This window comes from Hyperolius riggenbachi, unplaced genomic scaffold (genome assembly GCF_040937935.1).
Source record: "Hyperolius riggenbachi isolate aHypRig1 unplaced genomic scaffold, aHypRig1.pri scaffold_117, whole genome shotgun sequence".
NCBI classification, from domain to species: domain Eukaryota; kingdom Metazoa; phylum Chordata; class Amphibia; order Anura; family Hyperoliidae; genus Hyperolius; species Hyperolius riggenbachi.
The window spans coordinates 228,783-254,711 of record NW_027152342.1 but is presented as its reverse complement, the minus strand read 5'-3'; the positions used below and the strand labels follow the sequence as shown (position 1 = coordinate 254,711).

At 42.7% G+C, this 25,929-nt stretch overlaps 1 protein-coding gene across 1 annotated transcript in view; it reads right to left on the bottom strand.

The window, feature by feature from the left end:
* Positions 1–25,929, bottom strand: part of LOC137543612 (kinesin-like protein KIF13A) — a 40,928-nt gene that overhangs the window by 3,584 nt on the left and 11,415 nt on the right. Inside the window, exons 3-7 of the mRNA XM_068264726.1 lie at positions 21,772–22,034; positions 19,116–19,331; positions 15,822–15,853; positions 13,365–13,647; positions 1,548–1,782 (exon numbers count right to left, since the gene is read on the bottom strand). Coding sequence (XP_068120827.1) covers positions 1,548–1,782; positions 13,365–13,647; positions 15,822–15,853; positions 19,116–19,331; positions 21,772–22,034 — 1,029 coding nt within the window. The remainder of the gene's footprint in view (positions 1–1,547; positions 1,783–13,364; positions 13,648–15,821; positions 15,854–19,115; positions 19,332–21,771; positions 22,035–25,929) is intronic.

Genomic DNA, 25,929 nt, shown 5'->3' with positions numbered 1-25,929 from the left:
ACAGGAGTTGTGTATGGGTATAACAAGGTATGACACAGTGGTCTAAGGAGGGTTGATGCTTGCTTGTTGCCCGTGGACATAAGAAGTATAGGGTATGGGTAAAGAAAGTCTGATAACATTAATAGAGTATGTATGTCATTAAACCGCACATACTTTTAAACCCATTATTTAGGTCCATCTATAGTCATATAATCACATACCTGTTTTAAACCTTGTAAACTTTCAAAAAGACAGTAATGTGGGCTGTGAAAATAAAGACACTGAGGGCTCAGCCACATTGTGATTGATTAGCACTTTCTGAGTGCTTTTTAAAATTGCTCCTATTCACTTTTCTTAAAATCGCGTTCAAAATTGCGGCGAGTTTTACGCGATTTTAATGAAAGAGCATGGGAGTGATTTTTAAAAAGCGCTCAGGAAATCTAATCAATTAATCACAAGCGCTCAGAAAAGTGCTTATAGTGTGGCTGAGCCCTTAGCCACTAAATTTTATAGTGAAGATATCACATGTGTAGAAGAGTTTAACATGCATAGTACATGCACAAAACACAATTGCTATTACATAGTTTGGTAATGTGTACCTCTGTTGCATGCATTATTGCTCAATATCGTTTGTGCTTTATTTTAGTTTTATTTTAGCTACAAAGTTGAATCAATCAACCCCACAGTGACCATTCTATCAAGAAATCTTACTATACAGACTAATGGTGCCCATGGCCGGTTTAAGCAACACAGGGGCTCTTGGGCAAAGGTAACCTAGGGACCCTCCCCCAGCAAAATCAGTCCCTGGGGCTTTCAAGCCAGCTGCCAATCCCCACACACACACCACCCCAGGTGGTCTCCCCCAACTGCTGCCCGGCCCCCTGCACAATGCATGGCTACATTGTAATAACTCACTTACTCACTGACGCCCTGCTCCATCTGTGCTCTGACTTGAGCCCTGGTGCTTGCTACTTCTACATGCAGTGCCTGTAATGTGTAAATAACCTGTGCTGGGTCATAGAAAAGAGGCAGGCAGTGGGACTGAAGACAGCGCACAGACAGAGCAGGGCATCAGGACAAGTGAGTTATTACAATGCAGCAACACTCCATGCAGGAGCCCGAGGACTCAGGAACAGTCAGTGGGAAGCAACCTGGGGCCTCCTGGCAGGGCAGGGGGACCCATCAGGGGTTGGGGGCCCTGAGGCAATTGCCCTTATTGCCTTAATGGCAGCGCTGGCCCTAAAGGTGCCCATACATCAGACAGTGTATGGGCAGACAGACTAAGTGGTGGAGATGTAAATTATGATTGCAGGGGCACCGGATAGTACATGTACACTAAGCGTGACAACAGCTGAGGGTTCCCATATCATTTGCCGTTTGTGATTATGTAACGCTGTTACCGCCGCGCACCTGATCAAGCATGTCAGCCCAACATCTTGCAGAATGTCCATTCGATACATTCAACCAATTCACATTCACATCCGATCGATTGGCCGCCAAATCGCCTGATGTATGGCCACCTTAGGTATCTTTCTTTGGAAGTGCGATAAACAGAGTACAAGTCTTACCTTTTTATCAGGAATTCTAGATTCTGCATCTTCCTCTCTAGATTTAATCTATTCATCTTCAGAAGAGACTCTGACATCTGATAGGGTTTTATCTCTGACTTTTTCTCCTCCTGGGTAAACAGGAAGAGATCTCGAGCCAGTTTGCCTATACTGGGTTGATTCTGTAGGATGCGCTCCTTCTCCTGATCACTGCTGTCCTGTAGATCATCAATAACCACAATCACATTGTCTTTCCCTACAGGAAAACACAAACCATCACATATTTACTATTGTTATGAACTAGACACATTAACCACTTAAGCCTATTCTCCCATGCACCCGCCGCCGCCCGTTAGCCCACCGATCAATGAATGGGATTACAGATCCCATTCATTAATGAAAGCCCCCTGCAGAAAAACCGACAGCCTCTTATCAGAGGCTGCAGTTTTTCTGAGTTGAAAAAAATTTCCCGTCCTCCTAATGCGCCCTGGAAGCGTGATTGTATGCTTCCAGGACTTTCTTACTGTGGCCATCTTGTAGCCTGGCCAAATAGTAAAACCACTCCCACATCCATTTTTCATTAAATAAATATTTTTTTTTACATTCAAAATTAGCTGTTTACCTCCCACACCAAAAATTACCCAAATAAAATTTGTAATAAAAAAAAATAAAGTTACATTTAAAAAAAAAAAAACATAAATAGTTACCTAAGGGTCTGAACTTTTTAAAAATGCATGTCAAAGGAGTATATTAATATAATTTTTTTAATTATGGGCGCAAATTGAAAAAAATCACCTTAATTTCCAAATAAAATATCGGCGCAATACATTGTGATAGGGACATATTTGAAATGGTGTAATAAGCGGAACAAATGGGCAAATAAAATACATGGGGCTCAATTCACAAAGCGGTGCTAACCCAGTTAGCACGCCTAAAAGACTTTAGGCATGATAACCATTGCAACACGCTGGTGAAAAGCCAGTTTAGGCGTGATAAGTTTAGGCGTGCGGTGATATGTTTAGATAAGTTTAGATTGCGCGCAAAGTCCTGCATGCAAAGCAGCGCCATTAAACTCTATGCAAAGTGCACCAGACTTTGCTAGTTCAAAACTTTTGATCAGCTGTGCACTGTGGTGCTAACCCAGTTGGTGCTTAAACTTATCGGGCCTGATTCACAAAGCGGTGCTAACAGTTAGCACGCTGGTGAAAAGCCCTTTATCATGCCTAAACTCAGTTTAGGCATGATAAGTTTAGGTGTGATAAGTTTAGGTGTGATAAGTTTAGGCATGATAAGTTTAAGCACCAACTGGGTTAGCACCGCAGTGCACAGCTGATCAAAAGTTTTGCGCTAGCAAAGTCTGGTGCACTTCGCATAGAGTTTAATGGCGCTGCTTTGCGTGCGGGACTTTGCTCGCGATCTAAACTTATCTAAACTTAGCATGCCTAAACTTATCACACCTAAACTTATCACGCCTAAACTTATCACACCATGGGCTTGATTCACAAAGCGGTGCAAAGTGTTTGCACGCCAGTGAAAAGCCCCTTATCACGCCTAAACTCACTTTAGGCATGATAAGAAGCAACTCGCGCGAATTTTCCGCGCGCGAAGCTCCCATTAAGCCCTATGGGACTTTGCGCGCGCACGTACTTCGCGCGAGTTAGAGCAAAAATCGGTGATAACTCAGTGGTGCAAAGGTTATCAGTCTATAAAGTCTTTTAGGCGTGATAACTGAGTTATCACCGCTTTGTGAATCGAGCCCCTAAACTGGCTTTTCACCAGCGTGGTGCAATGGTTATCACGCCTAAAGTCTCTAACTGGGTTAGCACTGCTTTGTGAATCGAGCCCATCACGCCTAAACTTATCGGGCTTGATTCACAAAGCGGTGATAACCCAGTTATCACGCCTAAAAGACTTTAGGCGTGATGACCTTTTCACCACTGAGTTATCACCGCTTTTTCCTGCTCTTCGCGCGAAGTTACCGCGCGCGCAAAGTCCCATAGGGCTTAATGGGAGCTTCGCGCGAAGCGTCGGGTGCTGCGCGCGCACTTACGCGCGTACGCGCGGTAACTTCGCGCGAGTTTCTTCTTATCATGCCTAAAGTGAGTTTAGGCGTGATAAGGGCCTTTTCACCAGCGTGCAAACACTTTGCACCGCTTTGTGAATCAAGCCCATCATGCCTAAACTTATCATGGCTAAACTTATCACGCCTAAACTGAGTTTAGGCGTGATAAGGGGCTTTTCACCAGGGTGCTAACTGTTAGCACCGCTTTGTGAATCAAGCCTATGGGCCTGATTCACAAAGCGGTGCTAACAGTTAGCACCATGGTGAAAAGCCCTTTATCATGCCTAAACTCAGTTTAGGCATGATAAGTTTAGGGGCCTGATTCACAAAGCGGTGCTAACAGTTAGCACCATGGTGAAAAGCCCTTTATCATGCCTAAACTCAGTTTAGGCATGATAAGTTTAGGTGTGATAAGTTTAGGTGTGATAAGTTTAGGCATGATAAGTTTAGGTGTGATAAGTTTAGGAGTGATAAGTTTAAGCACCAACTGGGTTAGCACCGCAGTGCACAGCTGATCAAAAGTTTTGCGCTAGCAAAGTCTGGTGCACTTCGCATAAAGTTTAATGGCGCTGCTTTGCGTACGGGACTTTGCGCGCGATCTAAACTTATCCAAACTTATCATGGCTAAACTTATCACACCTAAACTTATCACACCTAAACTTATCACACCTGGGGCTCGATTCACAAAGCGGTGCTAGCCCGGTTAGAGACTTTAGGCATGATAACCATTGCACCATGCTGGTGAAAAGCCAGTTTAGGCGTGATAAGTTTAGGTGTGATAAGTTTAGGTGTGATAAGTTTAGGCATGCTAAGTTTAGATAAGTTTAGATCGCTTGCAAAGTCCCGCACGCAAAGCAGCGCCATTAAACTTTATACAAAGTGCACCAGTCTTTGCTAGCGTAAAACTTTTGATCAGCTGTGCACTGCGGTGCTAACGCAGTTGGCGCTTAAACTTAGCATGCCTAAACTTATCACACCTAAACTTATCATGCCTAAACTTATCACACCTGGGGCTTGATTCACAAAGCGGTGCTAACAGTTAGCACACTGGTGAAAAGCCCTTTATCATGCCTAAACTCAGTTTAGGCATGATAAGTTTAGGTGTGATAAGTTTAGGTGTGATAAGTTTAGGCATGATAAGTTTAGGTGTGATAAGTTTAGGTGTGATAAGTTTAAGCGCCAACTGCGTTAGCACCGCAGTGCACAGCTGATCAAAAGTTTTACGCTAGCAAAGACTGGTGCACTTCGTATAAAGTTTAATGGCGCTGCTTTGCGTGCGGGACTTTGCAAGCGATCTAAACTTATCTAAACTTAGCATGCCTAAACTTATCACACCTAAACTTATCATGCCTAAACTTATCACACCTAAACTGGCTTTTCACCAGAGCGGTGCAATGGTTATCATGCCTAAAGTCTCTAACTGGGTTAGCACCGCTTTGTGAATCGAGCCCCTAAACTTATCACACCTATCATGCCTAAACTGAGTTTAGGCATGATAAAGGGCTTTTCACCAGGGTGCTAACTGTTAGCACCGCTTTGTAAATCAGGCCCCTAGGGCTCGATTCACAAAGCGGTGCTAACCCAGTTAGCATGCCTAAAAGACTTTAGGCATGATAACCATTGCACCATGCTGGTGAAAAGCCAGTTTAGGCGTGATAAGTTTAGGTGTGATAAGTTTAGGTGTGATAAGTTTAGGCATGCTAAGTTTAGATAAGTTTAGATCGCTTGCAAAGTCCCGCACGCAAAGCAGCGCCATTAAACTTTATACAAAGTGCACCAGTCTTTGCTAGCGTAAAACTTTTGATCAGCTGTGCACTGCGGTGCTAACGCAGTTGGCGCTTAAACTTAGCATGCCTAAACTTATCACACCTAAACTTATCATGCCTAAACTTATCACACCTAAACTTATCACACCTAAACTTATCATGCCTAAACTGAGTTTAGGCATGATAAAGGGCTTTTCACCAGCGTGCTAACTGTTAGCACCGCTTTGTGAATCAAGCCCCTAAACTGGCTTTTCACCAGCGTGGTGCAATGGTTATCATGCCTAAAGTCTCTAACTGGGTTAGCACCGCTTTGTGAATCGAGCCCAATGGGTTTTAATTACCTTAGCATGTATTAATTTCAAACTATAATGGCCAAAAACTGAGAAATAATGATTTTTTTCCATTTCTTTTTTAATATTCCTGTTAAAATGGATTTGGAATAAATTAATTCTTAGCAAAATGTATCACCCAAAGAAAGCCTAATTGGTGACGGAAAAAAACAAGATATAGATCAATTCATCGTGATGAGTAGTGATAAAGTTATTGGCAAATGAATGGGAGGTTAAAGTTGCTCAGATGCAAAAAAAACAACAACCCTGTGGGCTTAAGGGCTCTTTCACATCAGAGCTTGCGTTAGAGAACGCTCAAAGCATACGTTTTGTTGTATGCCTTTTACTGCGTTTTGATATGCGTTGCACTGCAGTGAGTGTGCGTTTTTAATCCGTTTTCAATCCGTTACTGCACATAGAAAAACGCAGGTAATTTTTTTTTCTTTTAGTTGTCAACTTTCTACATTGTTCCTCTGTTGCATTCTGGGACTGATTGCCTGCGTTAACGGATTAAAAACGCGCATAGTGTGCGTTTTACATTGACTAACATTGTAACGCATAAAGCTAGCGTTGGCCAAAAAACTGCGCCTGGGTGCAGTGGAACGCAACGCACAAAAAGGCTGCGTTATATGTGAAAGCTAAAATGAAAGTCTATGGACTTTCATTTCACCTTGGGTAACGCAAACTTTATCCTTTGCGTTGAAACGCAGAAAATCTGCCCTAATGTGAAAGAGCCCTAAGTGGTTAAAAAGCGAAGCTGTGGAGCTATTGCCTATTTCATCAAGATGAGTACCATTTTTACGAACAAGCGCAGGACGTAAGGATTGATTCTCAAAGCACTATAAGTCTGTAATCCACGGCTTTACACATGGAATTTTAGCACACCCTGAAATGGTCAAAACTTTTTCCAAGACTTTGGGCTCGATTAACAAAGCGGTGCTAACCTAGTTAGCACACCTAAAGGCTTTGGGCGTGCTAACTAGGGTGCTAAGAGTTAGCATGCACAAAGCTTTAAGAAATCGTGTGCAAAGTTAACTTTATGCACGTAAACCTGTATGCTCGCATAAAGGTTTACTGTGCGCATAAAGGTTTACACGCGTAAAGTTGTTAGGCGTGCTAAGGGGATTTTCACAGTCGTGCTAACAATTAGCACCACTTTGTGATTCAAGCCCAGGTCTCTCTGTCCCTCATTAAGGGCTAGTGACTACACCATAGATGGGCAACATGGTGGCATGGTGGTTAACACTCTCGCCTTGCAGTGCTAGGTCCCCAGTTCAAATTCCAGCCAAGGTACTAGGAGGGAGATTGTATGCAGGCACTGCAGAGAGGTTGTATGTTGCGTACGTATGTAAACATCACCATTGAGACACACAACATTAAGTGCCAGAGCTGAATGATGGCTCTCCCTGCTGTCGAAAAATTCCTCAGTGAAGTAAAATACTATTCCCCCTCTCAGTTGTCGTAACATAGAGGGAGCTGTAATTCGTGGTCTGGTAACTGCCAGAGCCCCAAATTACCCTTACGTGCCCAACGCAGCATTACACTGCTGGTATGGGGTGCCTGGATTTGGCACTTGGCAGTAAGCGCCGGACGCCAAAATCACCTGCATCCTGTATGTTCTCCCTGTGTATGGGTGTGTTTCCTCCGGGCTCTCTGGTCTCCTCCCACAGCCCCAAAACATACTGAATAGTTAATTACTGCAGCTTCCCACTAAATTGCCCCTAGACTATGAAGGACATATGACTATGTTAGGGACAAGATTGTGAACTCCTCTGAGGGACAGTTAGTGACAAGACTATATACTCTGTACAGTGCTGCGGAAGATGTCAGCACTATATAAAAAACAACAATAGATGCTTTTTGTCAGGTTAGCTTTGAAACCTTCAAACATATTATCAAAACACACCTGATTAGACAAACCTATAATTTACTATGTGTAGTATTGGAGGTTGTTTACTGTTTCATCCGCAAACCCCTGTGTCTCCTTCCCTAATGTCTCCAGCTCACTACCCTCTAGATTGTAAGCTCACAAGGTCTTCAGTATGCTCTGGTTCTGTGGATCATGTAGTTTGTTCATTCATTGTGAAATTGAAAACGGGCCAACATGCTTAGAGGGTGTTGTCAATGCCAATGCCAGAACTGTTTCTCCATTTTGCAATTGTTAAAGCAGTTATACCTCCTTTTTCCTGCCAACAGGGTGGTACCACTCTCACTAAATGTCAATCTGATGCAGTGATTATGAAACTCTTAGCTGTTATGGAGCTCCAAAGAGAAAGAATTAGATCTAATTTCTTTCATATTGGAGGGACAAAGGAGGCGGACCGAAGTAGTTTGTAGAATGTCATCATCATACAGGGAAGTGGGAATAAGGCCATGTTAAAAGTAATGTTAGGTCAAATTTGTTTTTTTTTATTTTATTTTACGGGGTTCATTTTTATATTTTAACATCGTTATTGAATGGATTAAGGATATCTAACATTTTTACCAACTGCAAAAATGAGACCTACCGTGAAACATTTTTTGTGTCCATCGACTTTAGTGCATTTGATGAAAAATGTACAGTATATCCTCAAACACATACTGCATGATTTCCAAATTCTACAAAAATGTGGAATTTGCACAAGAATTATGTGTCATTTTCTTGTGTTTTCTTGGCTTCTTTAAGAGGATGAGCAGAGCAATCACAGTAACATTTTAACACAAGTTCTGTGCTTGTAATTGGAAAAGGAGTAAGGCATTTAAAGGGGCACCACAGCAAAAAACTGTAAAATTTAAAATACGTGCATACAAATACAAATAAGAAGTACGTTTTTTCCAGAGTAAAATGAGCCATAAATTACTTTTCTCCTATGTTGCTGTCACTTACAGTAGGTAGTAGAAATCTGAAAGAAGCGACAGGTTTTGGACTAGTCCATCTCTATATAGGGGATTCTCAGGGATATGTTTATTTTCAAAAGCACTTAGTGAATGGTATTTGCTCTGTCCAACTGCCAAAAAACTGTGTAGTGAGAAGAGAAGCTGGCCAGCATAATTGTTTAAATCCTTTTTAGGGAATATCTTTATAGAGAATAAAAGCCTTGCTGAGAATCCTGTATGAAGAGATGGACTAGCCCAAAACATGTCACTTCTGTCAGATTTCTACTACCTACTGTAAGTGACAGCAACATAGGAGAAAAGTAATTTATGGCTCATTTTACTCTGGAAAAAACGTACTTCTTATTTGTATACGTTTGCACATATTTTAAATTGTACAGTTTTTCGCTGTAGTGCCCCTTTAAGGCCCCTTGCACACTCACATGCTCTATTGTACCACGTTACTCTTCCTGGCACATGGGCTATTCCCATAGTTATGAAATTTGCATTATGAAAATGATTGTATTTCTAAAAGAAAAAAAATAAGAAAATGATCATAATTACAAAAACGATCTTCATTACGAAGATGTTGTGTATGGTCATAATTACGCAAAATGTTTCCAATTGTAATTAGGAAAATTATGTGAAATTACACACAATCATACGTAGCATATTACTAGGGATCTGCAGCTATGATCTGTTACACTCACATCTTACTATTCTTCCAGGTCAATAAGTTGATTAAACCGCCTTGATCTCACGCTGTATTGTGAATAGTAATATCTTTCCATGTTGCACTGATCACTTTCACTGATTAGGGTTATTATTAATCATAAACACCATTTGGCTTCTGGGAACTCTATGTATGTCTATAAATGTTTATCATATGCATGTAAGCCCAGCATCAACCATGCTGATTAGCCAAGCGGATCACTCCGCAACACACCAAGGGTGATCTGAAACTGAAGTACATGGAGAAGTTTCCCGGCACAGTCATTCTCAGCCAAGTTTAAGCTAGCATATGTATGTAGCTTAGGCCTGAAGCAGGAAAAAATGGCGCAGGAGCCCTAATGGAAAAAAGGCACTGCCTATGATAAAAGGCACATTTTGCGGCATGATAAGGACATTTGAGTGCATGTCAGCAGCCACTAGTGGGATCCCCAGGGTGCAAATCACAGCATTGCCGCAATGTAGTTATTTGCAAGGCATTTTTTCTTCCTCAAGCCCTTCTGCAAAAAATGGTCCCTCTTGCTGCTAATTGCGTGCCCAAATTTAACTTTATAGTCACATGTCATGATTTTGCAGAACGGGGCTTAAGGAGGGGAGGGGCGTTAGGTTTGGGCACCATTGGGGGTATCTTAGGGTTAGGCACCACTGGGGGGTTTAACCACTTGACGACCAGTGGATTTTCGTATGATCTGTGCTGCGTGGGCTCTCCAGCCCGCAGCACAGATCAGGATAGAGCCAGGGCGATCAGACTTACCCCCTTTTTTCCCCACTAGGGGGATGTCCTCCTGGGGGGGTCTGATCGCCGCCGGCTTGCTGCGCTTTGCGGGGGGGGGGCCTATTCAAAGCCCCCCTCCGCAGCATTTTTGGCGCTCTGTCCCTCTCCATCCCTCTCCCTTCCCCTCTGAGCTGCGCAGGACGGATATCCGTCCTGCGCATTGTAGGATAGGCTTTGTCCTATCATATGCCGGTGATTTCTTGCCAATCAGAGGCCGGGGATCGCCGATCTGCCAGCGCCGTATGATGTAAACAGCGGGGATTTCTTCCCCGCGTGTTTACATTTTGCCGGCGAGCTGCGATCAGTGGCTCTCCGGCTGTTCACAGAGACACCCTCCGTGAACTGACATGGAAAGGCCGCTCGATCGAGCGGCCGTTTCCATGGTAACCCGCAGACGACCAGTTTACGCCAATCGGCGTTAGCTGGTCGTCAAGAGGTTAAGGTGTGGCACCTAAACTCCCCAGTGGTGCCTCACCCTAACCCCTCCAGTTGTGCCTAACCCTAAGAACCCCCCCGTTCTTAGGGTTAGGCACAACTGGAGGGGTTAGGGTGAGGCACCACTGGGGAGTTTAGGGTGAGGCACCACCGGGGGTGTTAGAGTTAGGCACCACCGAGCAGGGCCGGTTCTAGCTACAATTGGGCCCCGGGGCAACAATTAATCTGAGCCCCCCCCCCCCCCCCGAAAAAAAAAATCCGCTGCAGGGGAGCCACAGAAATGGTCGGAAGCCTGGTGGAAGGTAGAGGAGCAATGTGCTTACTGCCGAGGTAATGTATGTGACCCTGGCACTCTTGCTGCGCGTATTCTGCATTAACCCTCTTGGCAGAAGAATCTCAGTCTTGCACCTGTGGCTTAGTATAGCCAGAGGGTGGTACATACTGGGGGACAATTGCCTTGTTTGCCCTTATTATAGCGCCAGCCCTGGTCCACAGAGACAGACAGATAGATGCAGTCCATAGAGACAGACGCAAACCACAGAGACAGACGGACGCAATTCACAGACAGACAGGACAGACAGTCACAGTCCACAGAGACTGGACAGACAGACACAGTCCACAGAGACTGGACAGACAGTCCACAGAGACAGGACAGACAGTCACAGTCCACAGAGACAGAACAGACAGTCCACAGAGACAGGACAGACAGTCGCAGTCCACAGACAGGACAAACAGTCACAGTCCACAGAGACAGGACAGACAGACGCAGTCCACAGAGACAGGACAAACAGACGGAGTCCACAGAGACAGGACAGACAGACACAGTCCACAGACAGGACAGAGAGATGCAGTCCACAGAGACAGGACAGACAGATGCAGTCCACAGAGACAGGACAGACAGACGCAGTCCACAGAGTCAGACAGACAGACGCAGTCCACAGAGACAGGACAGACAGTCACAGTCCACAGACACAGGACAGACAGATGCAGTCCACAGAGACAGGACAGACAGTCGCAGTCCACAGAGACAGGACAGACAGACGCAGTCCACAGAGACAGGACAAACAGACGGAGTCCACAGAGACAGGACAGACAGACACAGTCCACAGACAGGACAGAGAGATGCAGTCCACAGAGACAGGACAGACAGATGCAGTCCACAGAGACAGGACAGACAGTCGCAGTCCACAGGCACAGGACAGACAGACGCAGTCCACAGAGTCAGACAGACAGACGCAGTCCACAGAGTCAGACAGACAGACGCAGTCCACAGAGACAGGACAGACAGACGCAGTCCAAAGAGACAGGACAGACAGACGCAGTCCACAGAGACAGACAAACAGATGCAGTCCACAGAGACAGACAAAGAGATGAAGTCCACAGAGACAGACAAACAGATGCAGTCCAGAGACAAATAAACAGATGCAGTCCAGAGACAAACAGTCACAGTCTAAAGAGACAGACACAGTTCAAAGAGACACACAGATGTAGTCCACAGAGACAGACTGTTCACAAAGACACAGACAGACCCATGGAGAAGCCTAGCCTCCTTTATCACTGTAAGGGTTAATGAAATGTACAGTTTGCTGCAGACACAGAATGTGACCTGTTCAACACTGGGAGGGTTAACGGAATGCAGAAGAAACTGTATGCAATCAATAGAGCCCCCAACAAGCACTGGCAGGGCTAATAAATGCATCAAAACAAGAGTTGTTGTTGTTAATGTAACTTCTCACGATGTATCAAGTTGATCGGGATTTTTTTTTCAGTTCTAGTAAAAACCTTTCAAAGCAAAAATAATGTATACAATGCAGCACAAACAGCATATAAGGTATAAAGCCCCGACCAGCCCTGGACAGTTTCACCGAATGCATTAGAAGCAGAGGCAGCATATATAATATATAGAGCTCAGTTTGGAAAGCATGTGGCCCCAGAAGTGACACTATGTAACAACACCTGAGCAGAGAGTGAGCAATTGTGCCTGACTCACCAGCGTAGAGTCAGGCAGGCAGGAACATCTACAGTGATACCGTCCAGCAGCCTGCAACAACAGCGGACTTCTCTCCTCGCAGGCATGGATGCACCAACATGACATCCATGCCTGCGTCACATAGGGGGGATCTCTGCACTATAGCTGGCCAGGGAACCTTGGAGACCAGGACGCCGCCACCGCCTGGAGGATACAGGTTATGTATCCTTTGTCTCAGTCAGCTCCCCGCTATAATGGCATTCTCAGGCAGAATACACATGCTAAGTGGGCGGCAGCCGGCCAGCATCCGGCGACTGCCGCAGCTGGAACAGATGTATCTTCAGGCATCCTTGGCTGGCAAAGGGGGCCCCCAGAGACTCTGGGGCCTGGGGGCAAATGCCCTATTTGCCTTACTTGTAGCGCAGGCCCTGCCACCGGGGGGGGGGGTCTTAATGTTAGGCACCACCACGGAAGGGCTTTGGGAGAGTAGGATTAGCTTTAGCCATAGTAAACTATCAGTTAATATTAATGATGTTTTACTATCAAAATTCACTACTAGTACAATATCGCTTACTTAGCGTATATTTTAATAGCAGCCAGCAATCCTCTGCGCCTTTTTTTCCAGGTGCCTTTATTTCATGTATGCACTTAAGCCCTTAAGCCTTTGTTCACACCTATCCCAACAAATTCTAACTGCAATTTTCTATATGTTTTCGTTTTTCCATTTTTGCATTTGTAATTTTTTATTTAGTTTTTTTTTTTTTTTGTGAGCATTTTGTATGCCACTTCTTTTTGCATACCAATGACAAGGCAAGGCACATGAAGACTAACATATATAAAATAATGCCATTTTAAATAGGGTCATGTGATTTAGCACAGAATTAGGTTAGGTTATCTGCATATCATGAAAGGCTGCTTACCCAGCCTGGTGCGGAGATATTTCAGCTCTTCATCATACAGAGAATCCACCACATCGGTCACGTTGACCCTCCCTCGGTTCTTGGTGTGATACAGGATCCCAAATGAGCACTGAGAGACTGCATCTCTGAACTGTTGGAAGCCACTGTTGGATATGTAACATGGAGTGACTCTCCAGATCTGTTCACTAAAATACTCTGACTTCAACAACGTCACCAGCCAGGAGTAATCACTATCATCCGATACGGAGAAGAGTCCAACATCAACTTTCCTTATTTGGAAAAGCTGCAGTTGAAAAAAGCAAAAAAGCATATAGGTCAATGGTTAGATGTTTTCTAAATTCCATAGATGTGTTACAAGCATGGATAGCAGCATGGATGGAATCCCTAGTTTAGAAGTGAGTTCTGCTAGTTTAGGAGGGAGTATTGCTAGTTTAGGAGAGAGTGGTACTAGTTTAAAGCGGAATATAACCCTGCATTTCAACTTTGCTCTAAAACATTATTTACAGCATATTATATTCAAAAAGCATTTTTTTTTTTTACTAGACCAGCATTGGAAGGGTTAAACACAGAGGTTTTAAGACATTCAGATAGTTACATTCTATTTAGTTAGTGTGTAACTGTTTATCAACAGATACATCTCTTTGGCTGTCCTCCAAGCTCCTTCTCAGTGAGAGAGATGAGTCACAATAAACACATATTTGTAAACAAAAAGTATCTAACTCAAGTTCGGATTTGTCTGCAGAAATCTCTAGGGACTTTAAAGCCCTGTGTAACCCTTCCAATGCTGGTCTAATAAAAAAAAAAAAACGCTGGTTGCATATAATATACTGTAAATAATGTTTTAGAGCAAAGTTGAAATGCAGGGTTATATTCCGCTTTAAGTGGGAGTAATGTAAATTAAGTTGAGTAGAGCTTAATTACGTCAGAAGGGAATGGTTCTAGTTTCCAATTATAGCAGTAAATTGACGTTTGTCCTTTTACCACATCAGAAATCTGGCAGACGAGGGATCCTATTTTATAAACGGGACTGATTTATACATGTTAGTTTGCAACATTCCATTGGATCTATATGGTTTTTTTTTTCCTTTTGGTGATTCTTGTAAGGGCCAAGAATACCTAGGTGAGAAGTAGGGAGAGACCGGAAGCCCAATGGTGCAGTATCGTTAGGTATAGGGAGGATAAAACCATATAAATATATACTCACAAAGGTGGGTTGCAGTTCCTGCAACCGCCGTATAGGCCTGCAGAGAATTAACCATCCCTGCTCGGTACTCCAGGTCCTGCTGGATACTAGATGGTCGCTCTCCTGTAGTACGATATACTTTCCAGAAAAACTGCAAAGCTATTACCTCCAAAGGAGGTCTGACTGGTAGTGGGTAGGGTGGAGGCGTCCAATGTATGTTTTATTTTGGTATTTTTAAATGCAAATACAAAATTATATAATAAAAAGAGAGGTACTTGCTTACCTCTCCAGAAAATATAGACACCAGTTCAACTGGGAAAAAAAGTTTTTATTCAAAAAGCAATCTGACAACGCGTTTCACGGGTCATGGCCCACTTCCTCAGGTCAATACAAAATGCCTTGATAGCATTGGGGATAGAGTATAGGCGCCTCTAATGTCTAATGACACCATGAACCAAAAAGCAAGTAAAAAAAGAACTATCAATAATAGTATGAGTATTTTCTTGTTTGCTGGTGCTTTAATATACATTATATAGACAATTTTGAAACTATCACCTAAAAGAAAACTAAGGACAAAAAATGAATTGCATATGGGACCCTATCAATAAAATGCCTTTCAAGCCACCTGCAAGTCAGAGCATACTCAGAATAATTTTGACTGCGCCCTTTTACTTACCTTTTGGTAAATTTCAATTGTAGAGTATTTTAAACAGGAAATACACAAATAATACACTAGGAGAAAACTTAGGAGAAAAAGGAAAAAAGTGAATTGAATAAGGGCCAATGTATATGTGAGTCTTTGCCCGATCTTAAAGGGAAGGTCCAAGCAAAATAAAAAAATGAGTTTCACTTACCTGGGGCTTCTACCAGCCCCATGCAGCCATCCTGTGCCCTCGTAGTCACTCACTGCTGCTCCAGTCCCCCAATGGCAGCTTGCCGACCTCGGAGGTCGGCGGGCCACATTGCGTACATTTTTACGCATTCCCGCCAGTGCAGGAACTTTAACACATACCGGTAACGCGTAAAAATGTATGTGTTAATGTTCCTGCATCAGTGAGAATGCGTAAAAATGTACGCAATGCGTCCCGCCGACCTCCGAGGTCGGCAAGCTGCCAGCAGGGGACTGGAGCAGCAGTGAGTGACTACGAGGGCACAAGATGGCTGCATGGGGCTGGTAGAAGCCCCAGGTAAGTGAAACTAATTTTTTTATTTTGCTTGAACCTTCCCTTTAAGAGAAGTGAAAGCAACACAGAATAAATATTTTGTTTTCTTACCCTTGTAGAGAATGTTCTTTCAGGCGTTCTTTCTGCGAGATAGAAATAGAGATAGATGAAGGTAGAGTCATGAGCAGGAGGTTGAAGTCATATGAAATAAAAGCTGAGATAAATACTGGTAGGATAACCTTCTATATACCTGGTTAGGCCCTGGTTACATGGGTGATTGCCTCGCTAGTGGTGCATTACCTATTTGCAGCATTCATCGTATTAAATGGCTGACTTTAATCTGTTGCTTCACCTCTAGATAAAATATTGTTGGTGCAGTGGCCCTGATTTACTATGGTTTAGAATAGTGCAGACCCATATCAATAATTTTTGGGGGTGAACGTTTGCAAACTCTACAAAATTGCTAAAAGGGGAGCTGTACATCTGCAGTGAGGCATTTTAATTTTTTTAACATATATATATAAATCAGAGGCAGCTTGAATACTTGCATACTATAAAAATTTTGCAGTGCAGGCACGCTGCATGTGACTACAATAGTAAGTTTGCTATATTTTTTTTTTATTTTTTTTTTTTTATCAATCATTACTTTGGTCTGGTATTCCTGTGAAAGAAACACAGAGCCACATCACCCACAACACAACTAAGGCAGGTTTCAAGGGGCCCAACTGTCATCTCTAGTGGACACTTGCCACCAAGTCCTTTAGAAAAATGGCTAGATGGCAGCCCAGCTCCTGCAATGGTCAGCAAGTTGCTACCCCTAGAACTGTTCTCCTGGAATTGTGTATGGTCCCTGTAATGACGGAATATACTGTTCATCTCAAACTGTGGCAATATGTTTTATCAAACTGGCAGGAAAGAGTCTTGACTGCTCATGCCATATAAACCTGTATAGGAACACAGGGTACAATAGTTGTGTGACTACCTTGTTGTGCCTGACACCAATCTCAGTGAAAACCTGGGGACACCTGATAATGTGACAAATTCAGTTCTTGTTTATTATGAACTAGCTGATGGCTCATCGCTGCCCAGGTATGTATTTGGCTGGTGTTGGCTCCGCCCACTTTTTCTAACCCTAACACACAATTACACAATTACTCAATGACCTAGTTTGTGAGCTTTGCGGTCTTTGGCATCAATAATTTGCATTGAAATGAACCAAATTTGATTGGCTGTTTGTGGCTCCACCCCTTTTCTGAAATTGAAGCCTAGTCACCAAATGACCAACTGTACCAGGTTTGAGGCCTGTGCCATTAACAGTGCAAGAATTGTAGCAATTAAATATTACCCTTGAAAAGCAATAGGTTAATTTTGATTGGCTTTTGTAGGCTCCACCCACTTTTCTGAATATTATTCCCAGTCACTTAGTCACTGTGCAAAGTTTGAGAACCCTGCTATTAACAGTGCATGAATAGCTGCAGTTTATATTTTCCCAGTGAAATTTGTATTAGTCTCCACCCACTTTTTGGTTATGGGAATAAAAAGTACCCTATATGTTATTCCAGGTAATGTACTATGTGTGTGCCACATTTCATTCAAATCCGTTCAGCCGTTTTTGCGTGATTGAGTAACAAACATCCAAACTTTTGCGTTTACAATATTAGTAAGATTGATGACCAAAGGGGTAGCAGTTTTTTTTTAAAAATGATTCTATTCCAATAAAAAAAACATAACATAAAGATAATTCCATTAATAAAACATAAACACAATAAAAAGTGTACATGCATAAATAGCGATCTGTGATTTGGGTGCCGAATATAGCCATTATCCTAGTATTGTGTTGCACCTGATAAAATCGGCACAATGAAATATTGATTGTAGAATCTCTGTAATTTTACTGATGTTATACTACCCCTCACTGTAACCCTATTTTTACACTACATCATCTATGACTAACACTAACCTCCCGCACCTACTTCTAACACTAACCTTCCTTACCCAAGGGCAGGGCCGGCGTTTCCATAGAGTCAAAAGGGGAAATTGCCCCAGGGCCCCAGAGCCTGTAGGGGTCCCCAAGGTGTCTCCTCCCTTAACTGTTGCTCCCTGGGGCCTCTACAGAGTCTTTGGCAGAGTAGTGTCTCACCTGTGCTGGTGGGCAGATGATGAGACGCAACACTGTCAAAAGGCCCAGGAGGTAAATCTGGCTGCTACAATGGGCCCCTAATGCCACTTTTTGGTTGGGGGGTGTCTGTTGAAGGGCCTCTGGGTTAATTTTCCTCTAGGGCCCCACTGTTACTAGAATCAGCCCTGCTTGAGGGGCTGTAAAGCTGGAAATTTCCTGAGCAACCAACACCCATATTATAAAGTAAGGGCTGTTTAAAAAACGATTTGTATTGCTGCGCATGGGTTGCCCAAATTAACAGGCACTATTTTTTAATGCTTCGAATAAAAAGACTTGTTATTTGAATCACAAACAGAAGCAATTAGCTTTGTGAAAGGCAGTTTAATTGTTATATTTTCCATCATGCCAACTGGATACATTGGGCTGAGTCAAGATCTTTTATCTACTAAGTTTTCTCCTACGAGTTAATTTTTCATCTTCAGTTTAAAATAACTTTTGCGCTATGCAATTGGAAAAGTACCAAAAAAGCAGGTGAGGAAGTACTGTCAAAATTATTCTGAGTATTTTCTTGATGCTGGTGGCTTAAAAGGCATTTTTATTTATAATGCAAGATATCAAATACTGCAATTATATCAGCTAGGAGAAAACTTAGGAAAAAAGGTGAATTGGATTGAGCCTATTTTCTGTGTTTTTTATTTAAGTGATGAGATTAAAGAGGCAATTATTATGCTTATTTTTCTACAATATTCATTTATAAATAATTTAGTCAGTATTTGCCCATTGTAAAATCTTTCTTTTCCCTGGTTTACATTCTCAAATGGATCTTAGGTGGCAAGATCATTACTCCTGCCAGTTGATTTTGGCTGAACTTTTATTTCTGAGAGTTCTATGCACAGAGGGAGATACCGCTTGCTTGGCAGTTGGAAACTGCCATTATTTCCCACGATGCAACAATATTCACAGACAGGAAACTGTCTGGGCCATGGTCATGACATCACACTGTGGGAGTGGTTTAGAGGAAAGGTAAACATTTCTCATAAGAAAGGGGGGCATTGGCTACTGATTGGGATGAAGTTTAATCCTGGGTTAAATTTCCCATTTTTAATCAATCACAAACATTTTTTCATTGACTGAATAATTCCATCGTTTTATCACATCATGTTGAAAATGGAAGAATAAGATAATTTCTGGGATGACAATCATTAAACTTTACTAGCAAGACAAAGCTCAGAAAGTTGCATGCATCAGACAAGGAGGATAATGGGCTCAGACCTTACAACATGTACCTGCAGCCATTTCTAGGATCTCTTTCATAGCATTCAGTTTTGTCGCCATCCTTCTGTCTAGTGTGTTCTCTATGTCTGAGGTGAGGAAATCCATCTCTGGTTGTGTTAGTGTTATCAGCTGGCAGTGAGGGAACCTCCACTTTCCCCAGTCTTCTCTGACCTTCCGCTCGGACTCACTGCATGTCAGACCCACAATAATGACAACTACATGTTTACCTAAAAGCAAAACACATGCCAAATATCAGCAGAGATGCTCGGATACCCCCAATCACAAATTCGAGTAAATCCGGCCATGGTAGAATCATCAAAATTGCATGGATTATAAAGGTGATCAGTGGCTACAACTTGAACATTTTTTTCAAAAAGTATTTGTGATTAAAAACCCACCAAAACCCGTCGACTTTAGCGGTTAATAGCAAAGCCCCCTTACTTGCTAGAAACACCAAATTTTCAGGATATGAACAAGGGGGGATATTTTTTTCAAAAAGACCTTATAGTTTTTGAGAAAATCAATTTTAGAGTTTCAAAGGAAAAAAAGTATACATGTAAATGCAGTAAATACATTAACTGTCATTTACCGCATTTAAATGTATACTATTTTCCTTTGAAAATCTAAAAATCGATTTTCTCAAAAACGATAAGGTCTTTTTGAAAAATGTTTCCCCTTGTTTCCACTGTTCTACTCAAGATATCCTGAAAATCTGGTATTTATCAGGGCCGGTTTCAGGGGCTCCAGGGCCCTGGGGCAAACCTAAGTGTGCCCCCTACCCTCCGAGATGCCAACACCCCCGCAATCACCTGATTGTTGCCTGTGTGCCTGCAAGTGTGCTTCAGAAATCACCTATCTGACCGGTGGGCAGGCAAGCAGCGGCTGCACATTCCTTGAACTCTGTTGCACTCTGAGGCTGGCACGCTGTCTCCTTCCTTCTTTTTGACCCGGCGTGTAATGTGTAAACACGGCCGGGTCATAGAATGGGAGGGAGACAACATGCCAGCCTTAGAGTGCACGGAATGTGCAGACCCTGCCCGCCGGTCAGATAGGTAATTACTGAAGCACACTCACAGGTGCGGGGCCCCTGCAGAGATTGGAGCCTTGGGGCAATTGCCCCTTTGGTTATATGGCAGCGCCGACCCTGGTATTTATATCATGTGAGGTGGCTTTGGTATTAACCGCTAAAGTCGACGGGTTTTCAGGTTACACGAGCTGGATTTAGACCACGATCATGAGTGCATTCAGAACTGAATCCGTGATCGAGAGGTGATCACGGATTCAGAATCTGATCACGAGGCCATGGAGAGTAACACTGAATATCAGATGAAATCAGCTGGACGAAATGCAGAATCACATAGAACAATTTCCATATTTATGTAACATGTTAAGGATAAAACTATAACTGTAGCTGCCCAGGTGACTGTTATTGGGACCCATAGTATAGGGCCCAGGTTTTCAACACATGGACTGCAAACCCCAGGGGGTATGTCCCAAGGGGTTCTACAGCTTGTCATAGTCAAATCACTGTAGTAAAATTATAGAGCACAAAAATTATCATACACAATTGATAATCATACACAATTAAACCTGATTAAGGGCAGTTAATTGAAAATATAAAGGGATTTTTGAGAAGCATTTATACACAATTATGGAGTCCTCTTAACAAATATATGTGTCTGGGGGTACTTGAGATGGTTTTACCCACAGCAGTGGGAACTTGGCCAACAGTCAACAATAAAGGGGTACAAGGGGTACATGCATTTCATTTATGAGCACAATTGGGCAATGGGCACTAAATGAGTGCAAACTTTTCACATTGGAGTTTGCTGCCGATGGGCATGGCCACAGCTGCAGCCCAATGACCGCCTAACGATGATCGGCGTAAAGTCCTGGGGCTTTGTTTTGCAGGAGATCGCGTGCACGCTCCTGCTCTGCCTTCAGCCTCCCAACGGAGATCGCCGCTTGGAGACTGTTAGACAGTGAAACTAACATCTAATTAGCATGTACAGCACTGCAATCTACAGCAGCGCTGTACAGGGGACAGCCATGTGATACAGCTGTCCCCTTGGGACACAGGAGAACGATCGCCTCTCATAGGATGAAACCTATGACAGACGATCGCCGTGATAGGCTGGCTGGAGAGAGGGATTTGAAAAAAAAATATTAAACAAATAGTAAAATTTATTATAAAAAAATAACATAAATGTTTATTTTAAAAAAATAAACACTGGGGGAGTGAAAAGGAAAAAAAAAAGGGGGGGGGGGATTACTTGTGTGCTGTGTTGTGCAGCCCTGCAGCTTGGCCTTAAAGCTGCAGTGGCCTATTTTACAAAACATGGCCTGGTCTTTAGGGGGGTTTAACAGTGTGGTCCTCAAGAGGTTAACATTACAGCACCTTAACACTGCGGTGCCGCAGAATCCATCTGCATAACGCAAGGCATGCTGTGCTGTATCCAACAACTTGCACATTTACAGTGCAGCAATTTGTTCAAGTTCTGTATGCTTCATTGTATGTGTTGCTTTGCATGCATAGTGCACACCGTGACTTTTTCTCTGCATTGCGTTATGATCCTGTTTTTACAGGGTACACAGCACAGCATACCAGTGTGAACCTAGCCTGAAGCCCCTAAATAAGTCTACTTTGTGTTGTAGGTTTTCACTTACCACAAGTGCTTGTGCAATAGGTGAGAAATTCCTCTAGGTGGCTCCAGTGGGTCTGAGAGGTGGCGGAGTACAGCAGTATGACCGGAGAGGACATGTGAACCACAGATTTCCAGTAACAGCCAGGAGGATAGGATATACAACACACGGAGGCAGCCGATACAGAGATCTTTAGAAGGAGTTCCGTAAGCCATTGTATATCAATATCAGTGTCCCAATGGAAGATTCCTGGAAACTTTTCAATGTGTTTTCTCCTTCCTTCATCACTGAAATGACAGACAGAAAGGGCATTAGACGCTAAAAAGGTGATATATTTGTAATGTTATTAATGGATAAATTCACTTACAAATACCTTAACTTCTGGTCATCCTGAGACTATTCTGAGACTATTACAAAATACAAAGTGCTAACTATCTAAAAAGCCTTGAGGAAAAGCCCCCCCTTGCCCACTATATGAGTCATTCCCATGGCTGTCTCATTCATACCAAGGGAAGTAAGTAGACAGGGGAGGACTGGCCAGGGGGAAAGGGGGGAGATTTCCCCCCAGGCTGCCTCTCATTTAATGATTTAAGGCTGGCACTGTGCCTGGTGAATTCTGGTTTTTGTATAAGGCAATGTGAAACACTAGGCTGAATGAGGGAAATAAACGCCCAATTACAGAGCAATTGCAGGGCGGGCAAGCTAGTAAATATACACAGCATGATACAGAGCAGAGACTTGCCTGCAGGGTCCGTGGGAAAAAAATCTGTCTGGTCTCTCACCATTGTTAACTGCATGTGCACAGCTACATAACGGAAAATTATATACTTACCTACCGGTAATTTTCCTTTCCTGCTGTAGTCATGGCAGCATAGGAATCCATATGCTGCCATGAATACTGCAGGGAAATTGTATACTTACCTACCGGTAATTTTCCTTTCCTGCTGTAGTCATGGCAGCATAGGGATTCATATGCTGCCATGAATACTGCAGGAAAAGATATTGTCTAGGTTGAAAAGTTTTCGACAGTCCCTAGACTCCAGAAGGGCTGCTTGCAGACAGTCCCTAGACTCTAGAAGGGCTGCTTGCAGAAAGTCCCTAGACTCCAGAAGGGCTGCTTTCAGGACTTGTGTAAGAGATAGAAACCCCGACCGTTGTAACTCAAAATGTATTATGTACCCCCTGGTGCCAGTGCATTTATACTTTACCTGTCACGCTGTCCCTCGAGTGTCATTGCTGGATTTCCCACGTGACTACTGGCATATAGCACGTGGGGCACCTGTGTGATGTCATTTGGGCTGGGGTTGCCGTGAAAACGGGCCTTTAGTTTGTGTTTTCCCCCCAGGCCAAAAGGTCCCAGTCCTCCCCTGTAAGTAGGATACTCAGTAGGGGTGAATTCGCCCCATACAGGTTTACTGGGGCCACTTCAGGTCTATAGTACAGTGTCTTACTGCAGCTGCACACACAGAGTTGGAGCACAAACTTTGAGGAAGCTCCTCCCAATTTATGTAAAGTTCAGATTACAGTAAAAGCTTATTATTTGATTTCAGTCATGCCAAAGTCAATATACAGATATGAAAAATCAGAATTGTATCTTTCTCATGGCAGCACAGTGGATAGCAGTCCTGCATGACAGGGTCTCAAGTGTAAATCCGGGCCTGGGCACTATTTGAATGTAACTTCTGTGTTCTTTCTGTGTTTTGGGTTTCCTCCAGACACTGATTGTCTTTCCAAACCCTAAAAACATGCTGATACATTAACTAGTTCCCCCCAAAACTGGCCTTAGACTTTGATAGGGCCATTCGACTTTGGCTATGGTAGAGATTAGATTATGAGATCCTATGAGGACAGTCAGTGACGTAACTGCATACGTATGAAATAGCTGCCAGGAGACTTGGGCACAGAATCCAGCAGATATATATGGCTTATCCTGCTGCTGCACAATTCCCAACGGCGTTAATTACTATTCCCCCTCCAGGTCCACGTGGATAGTGGGGAATAATGTGGCTTCTAGCTATTGCTTTGAGGCCGAATTACAGTGTTTTACAAGTAACTTCAGCTCTGTCTTCTGACAGCGTCAATGTTACTCACTGTGCGCCGCTATAGCTGTAATTACTATTACGATCTATGGTGGCAGAAGCTGTGCCCCAATCTCCTGCGCTGGATTCCACGTGCTTGATGTAACTACGTACGCTGTAAAGATCTGCAGCAGATGGCATCGCTATCGGTGATAGGCGAAAATGCAGATATTCCTTTTGCATTCATTTTTGCAAAAATAATGTAAAATTTTACTTTTCAGCGTAAATACCATCAAAATTAATGTTTTAACACGTTTTTTATTTTTCACAATTTTTTGTGCTAAAATAAACACTTTTTTGCATTTCCTGTGAATTTTCATGGTAAAATTACAAATTTTTTGCAAATATTTCCTCAAAGTCGAAAATATCTTTTTCGATGCGAAAATGACTTTGGTGAAAATTTGCAAGCAACACTGAGCACTATACAGGGTGGGCCATTTATATGGATACACCTTAATAAAATGAGAATGGTTGGTGATATTAACTTCCTGTTTGTGGCACATTAGCATATGTGAGGGAGGAAACTTTTCAATATGGGTGGTGACAATGGTCGCTATTTTGAAGTCAGCCATTTTGAAACCAACTTTTGTTTTTTCAATAGTAAGAGGGTCATGTGACACATCAAACTTATTGGGAAAACAATGGTGTGCTTGGTTTTAACATAACTTTATTCTTTCATGAATTATTTACAAGTTTCTGACCACTTATAAAATGTGTTTAATGTGCTGCCCATTGTGTTGGATTGTCAATGCAACCCTCTTCTCCCACTCTTCACACACTGATAGCAACACCGCAGGAGAAATGCTAGCACAGGCCTTCAGTATCCGTAGTTTCAGGTGCTGTACATCTCGTATCTTCACAGCATAGACTACTCTAATCAGCTAATTCATCCCAAACACCTGCAAAGGGTTCCTATTTCATATATTAGTTTCACCTTTTAAGTTGAAATAAATGGACTTTTGCACAATATTCTAATGTTTCCAGTTTCATCTGTATAGTAGCAATATTTAAAGGAACACTATTTATTAAAGCAACTTTTTTTTATGCTGTATATTAGGGCACACATTACCAAAAATACTAGGAGCAATTTCTTTCCTCACACAGCTCTTCCTCTGTACTGTAAAATCATCCCAAAGCTTCTAGATGCAAAATGTGTCGGCTCTGCAGGACAGACCATGTTACTGCACAGGAGGGTTGCTATCAACTCCTCAGTACATAGTCTAGTAATCACCTGTCAGGGTTCTTGTAAACCATCAGGGTTCTGTTGATCCTGTCACTGGTATCAAGGCCCAAGCAGCCCTGGGGCATGGAATCTAAGCTAGCACCCAGCTAAGGTCTTCACCAGCGCAACCAGCAAGGGATGATGAGCTGTCACTAGAGTTGAGCCGAAATTTTCGTAATTTCGCATTACTATAATTACGCATGCGAAATTTGCGATTACGATGCGAAATTACGGTAGCGTAATTTCCATTAAAATCGTAATTGAAAATACCGTAAGCGTAATTTTCAACGCGTAATTTCGCGTTTCGTTCATGCCGTAATTTCGCATTAAACGCTACCGTAATTTCGCGTTAAACCATAACGCTCCGTATAATGTAAAAAAGCCGCCGACTTTAAGGGTTAATAGCAAAGCCCCCTTAAATGCCAAGAGCCTCAAATTTGGAGAATATATTAAGGAGATCAGGAGGAATAAGAGGAAAAATTTTTTTTTCAAAAAGACCTTATAGTTTTTGAGAAATTCGATGTTAAAGTTTCAAAGTAAAAATGTATACATTTAAAAACCCGCCGACTTTAACGGTTAATAGCAAAGCCTGCTTAAAGTTTAGGAACACCAAATTCCCAGGGTATATTAAGGGGATCAGTGGGAATAAGAGGAAAACTTTTTTTTCAAAAAGACCTTATAGTTTTTGAGAAAATCGATTTTTAAGTTTCAAGGGCAAAAATGTCTTTTAAATGCGGAAAATGTCAGGTTTTTTTTGCACAGGTAGCAATAGTGTATTATTTTCATAGATTCCTCCAAGTGGGAAGAGTTTTACTTACTTTGTTCAGAGTGTGGGAAATATAAAAAAAAATGACGTGGGGTCCCCCCTCCCAGACCTCTTTA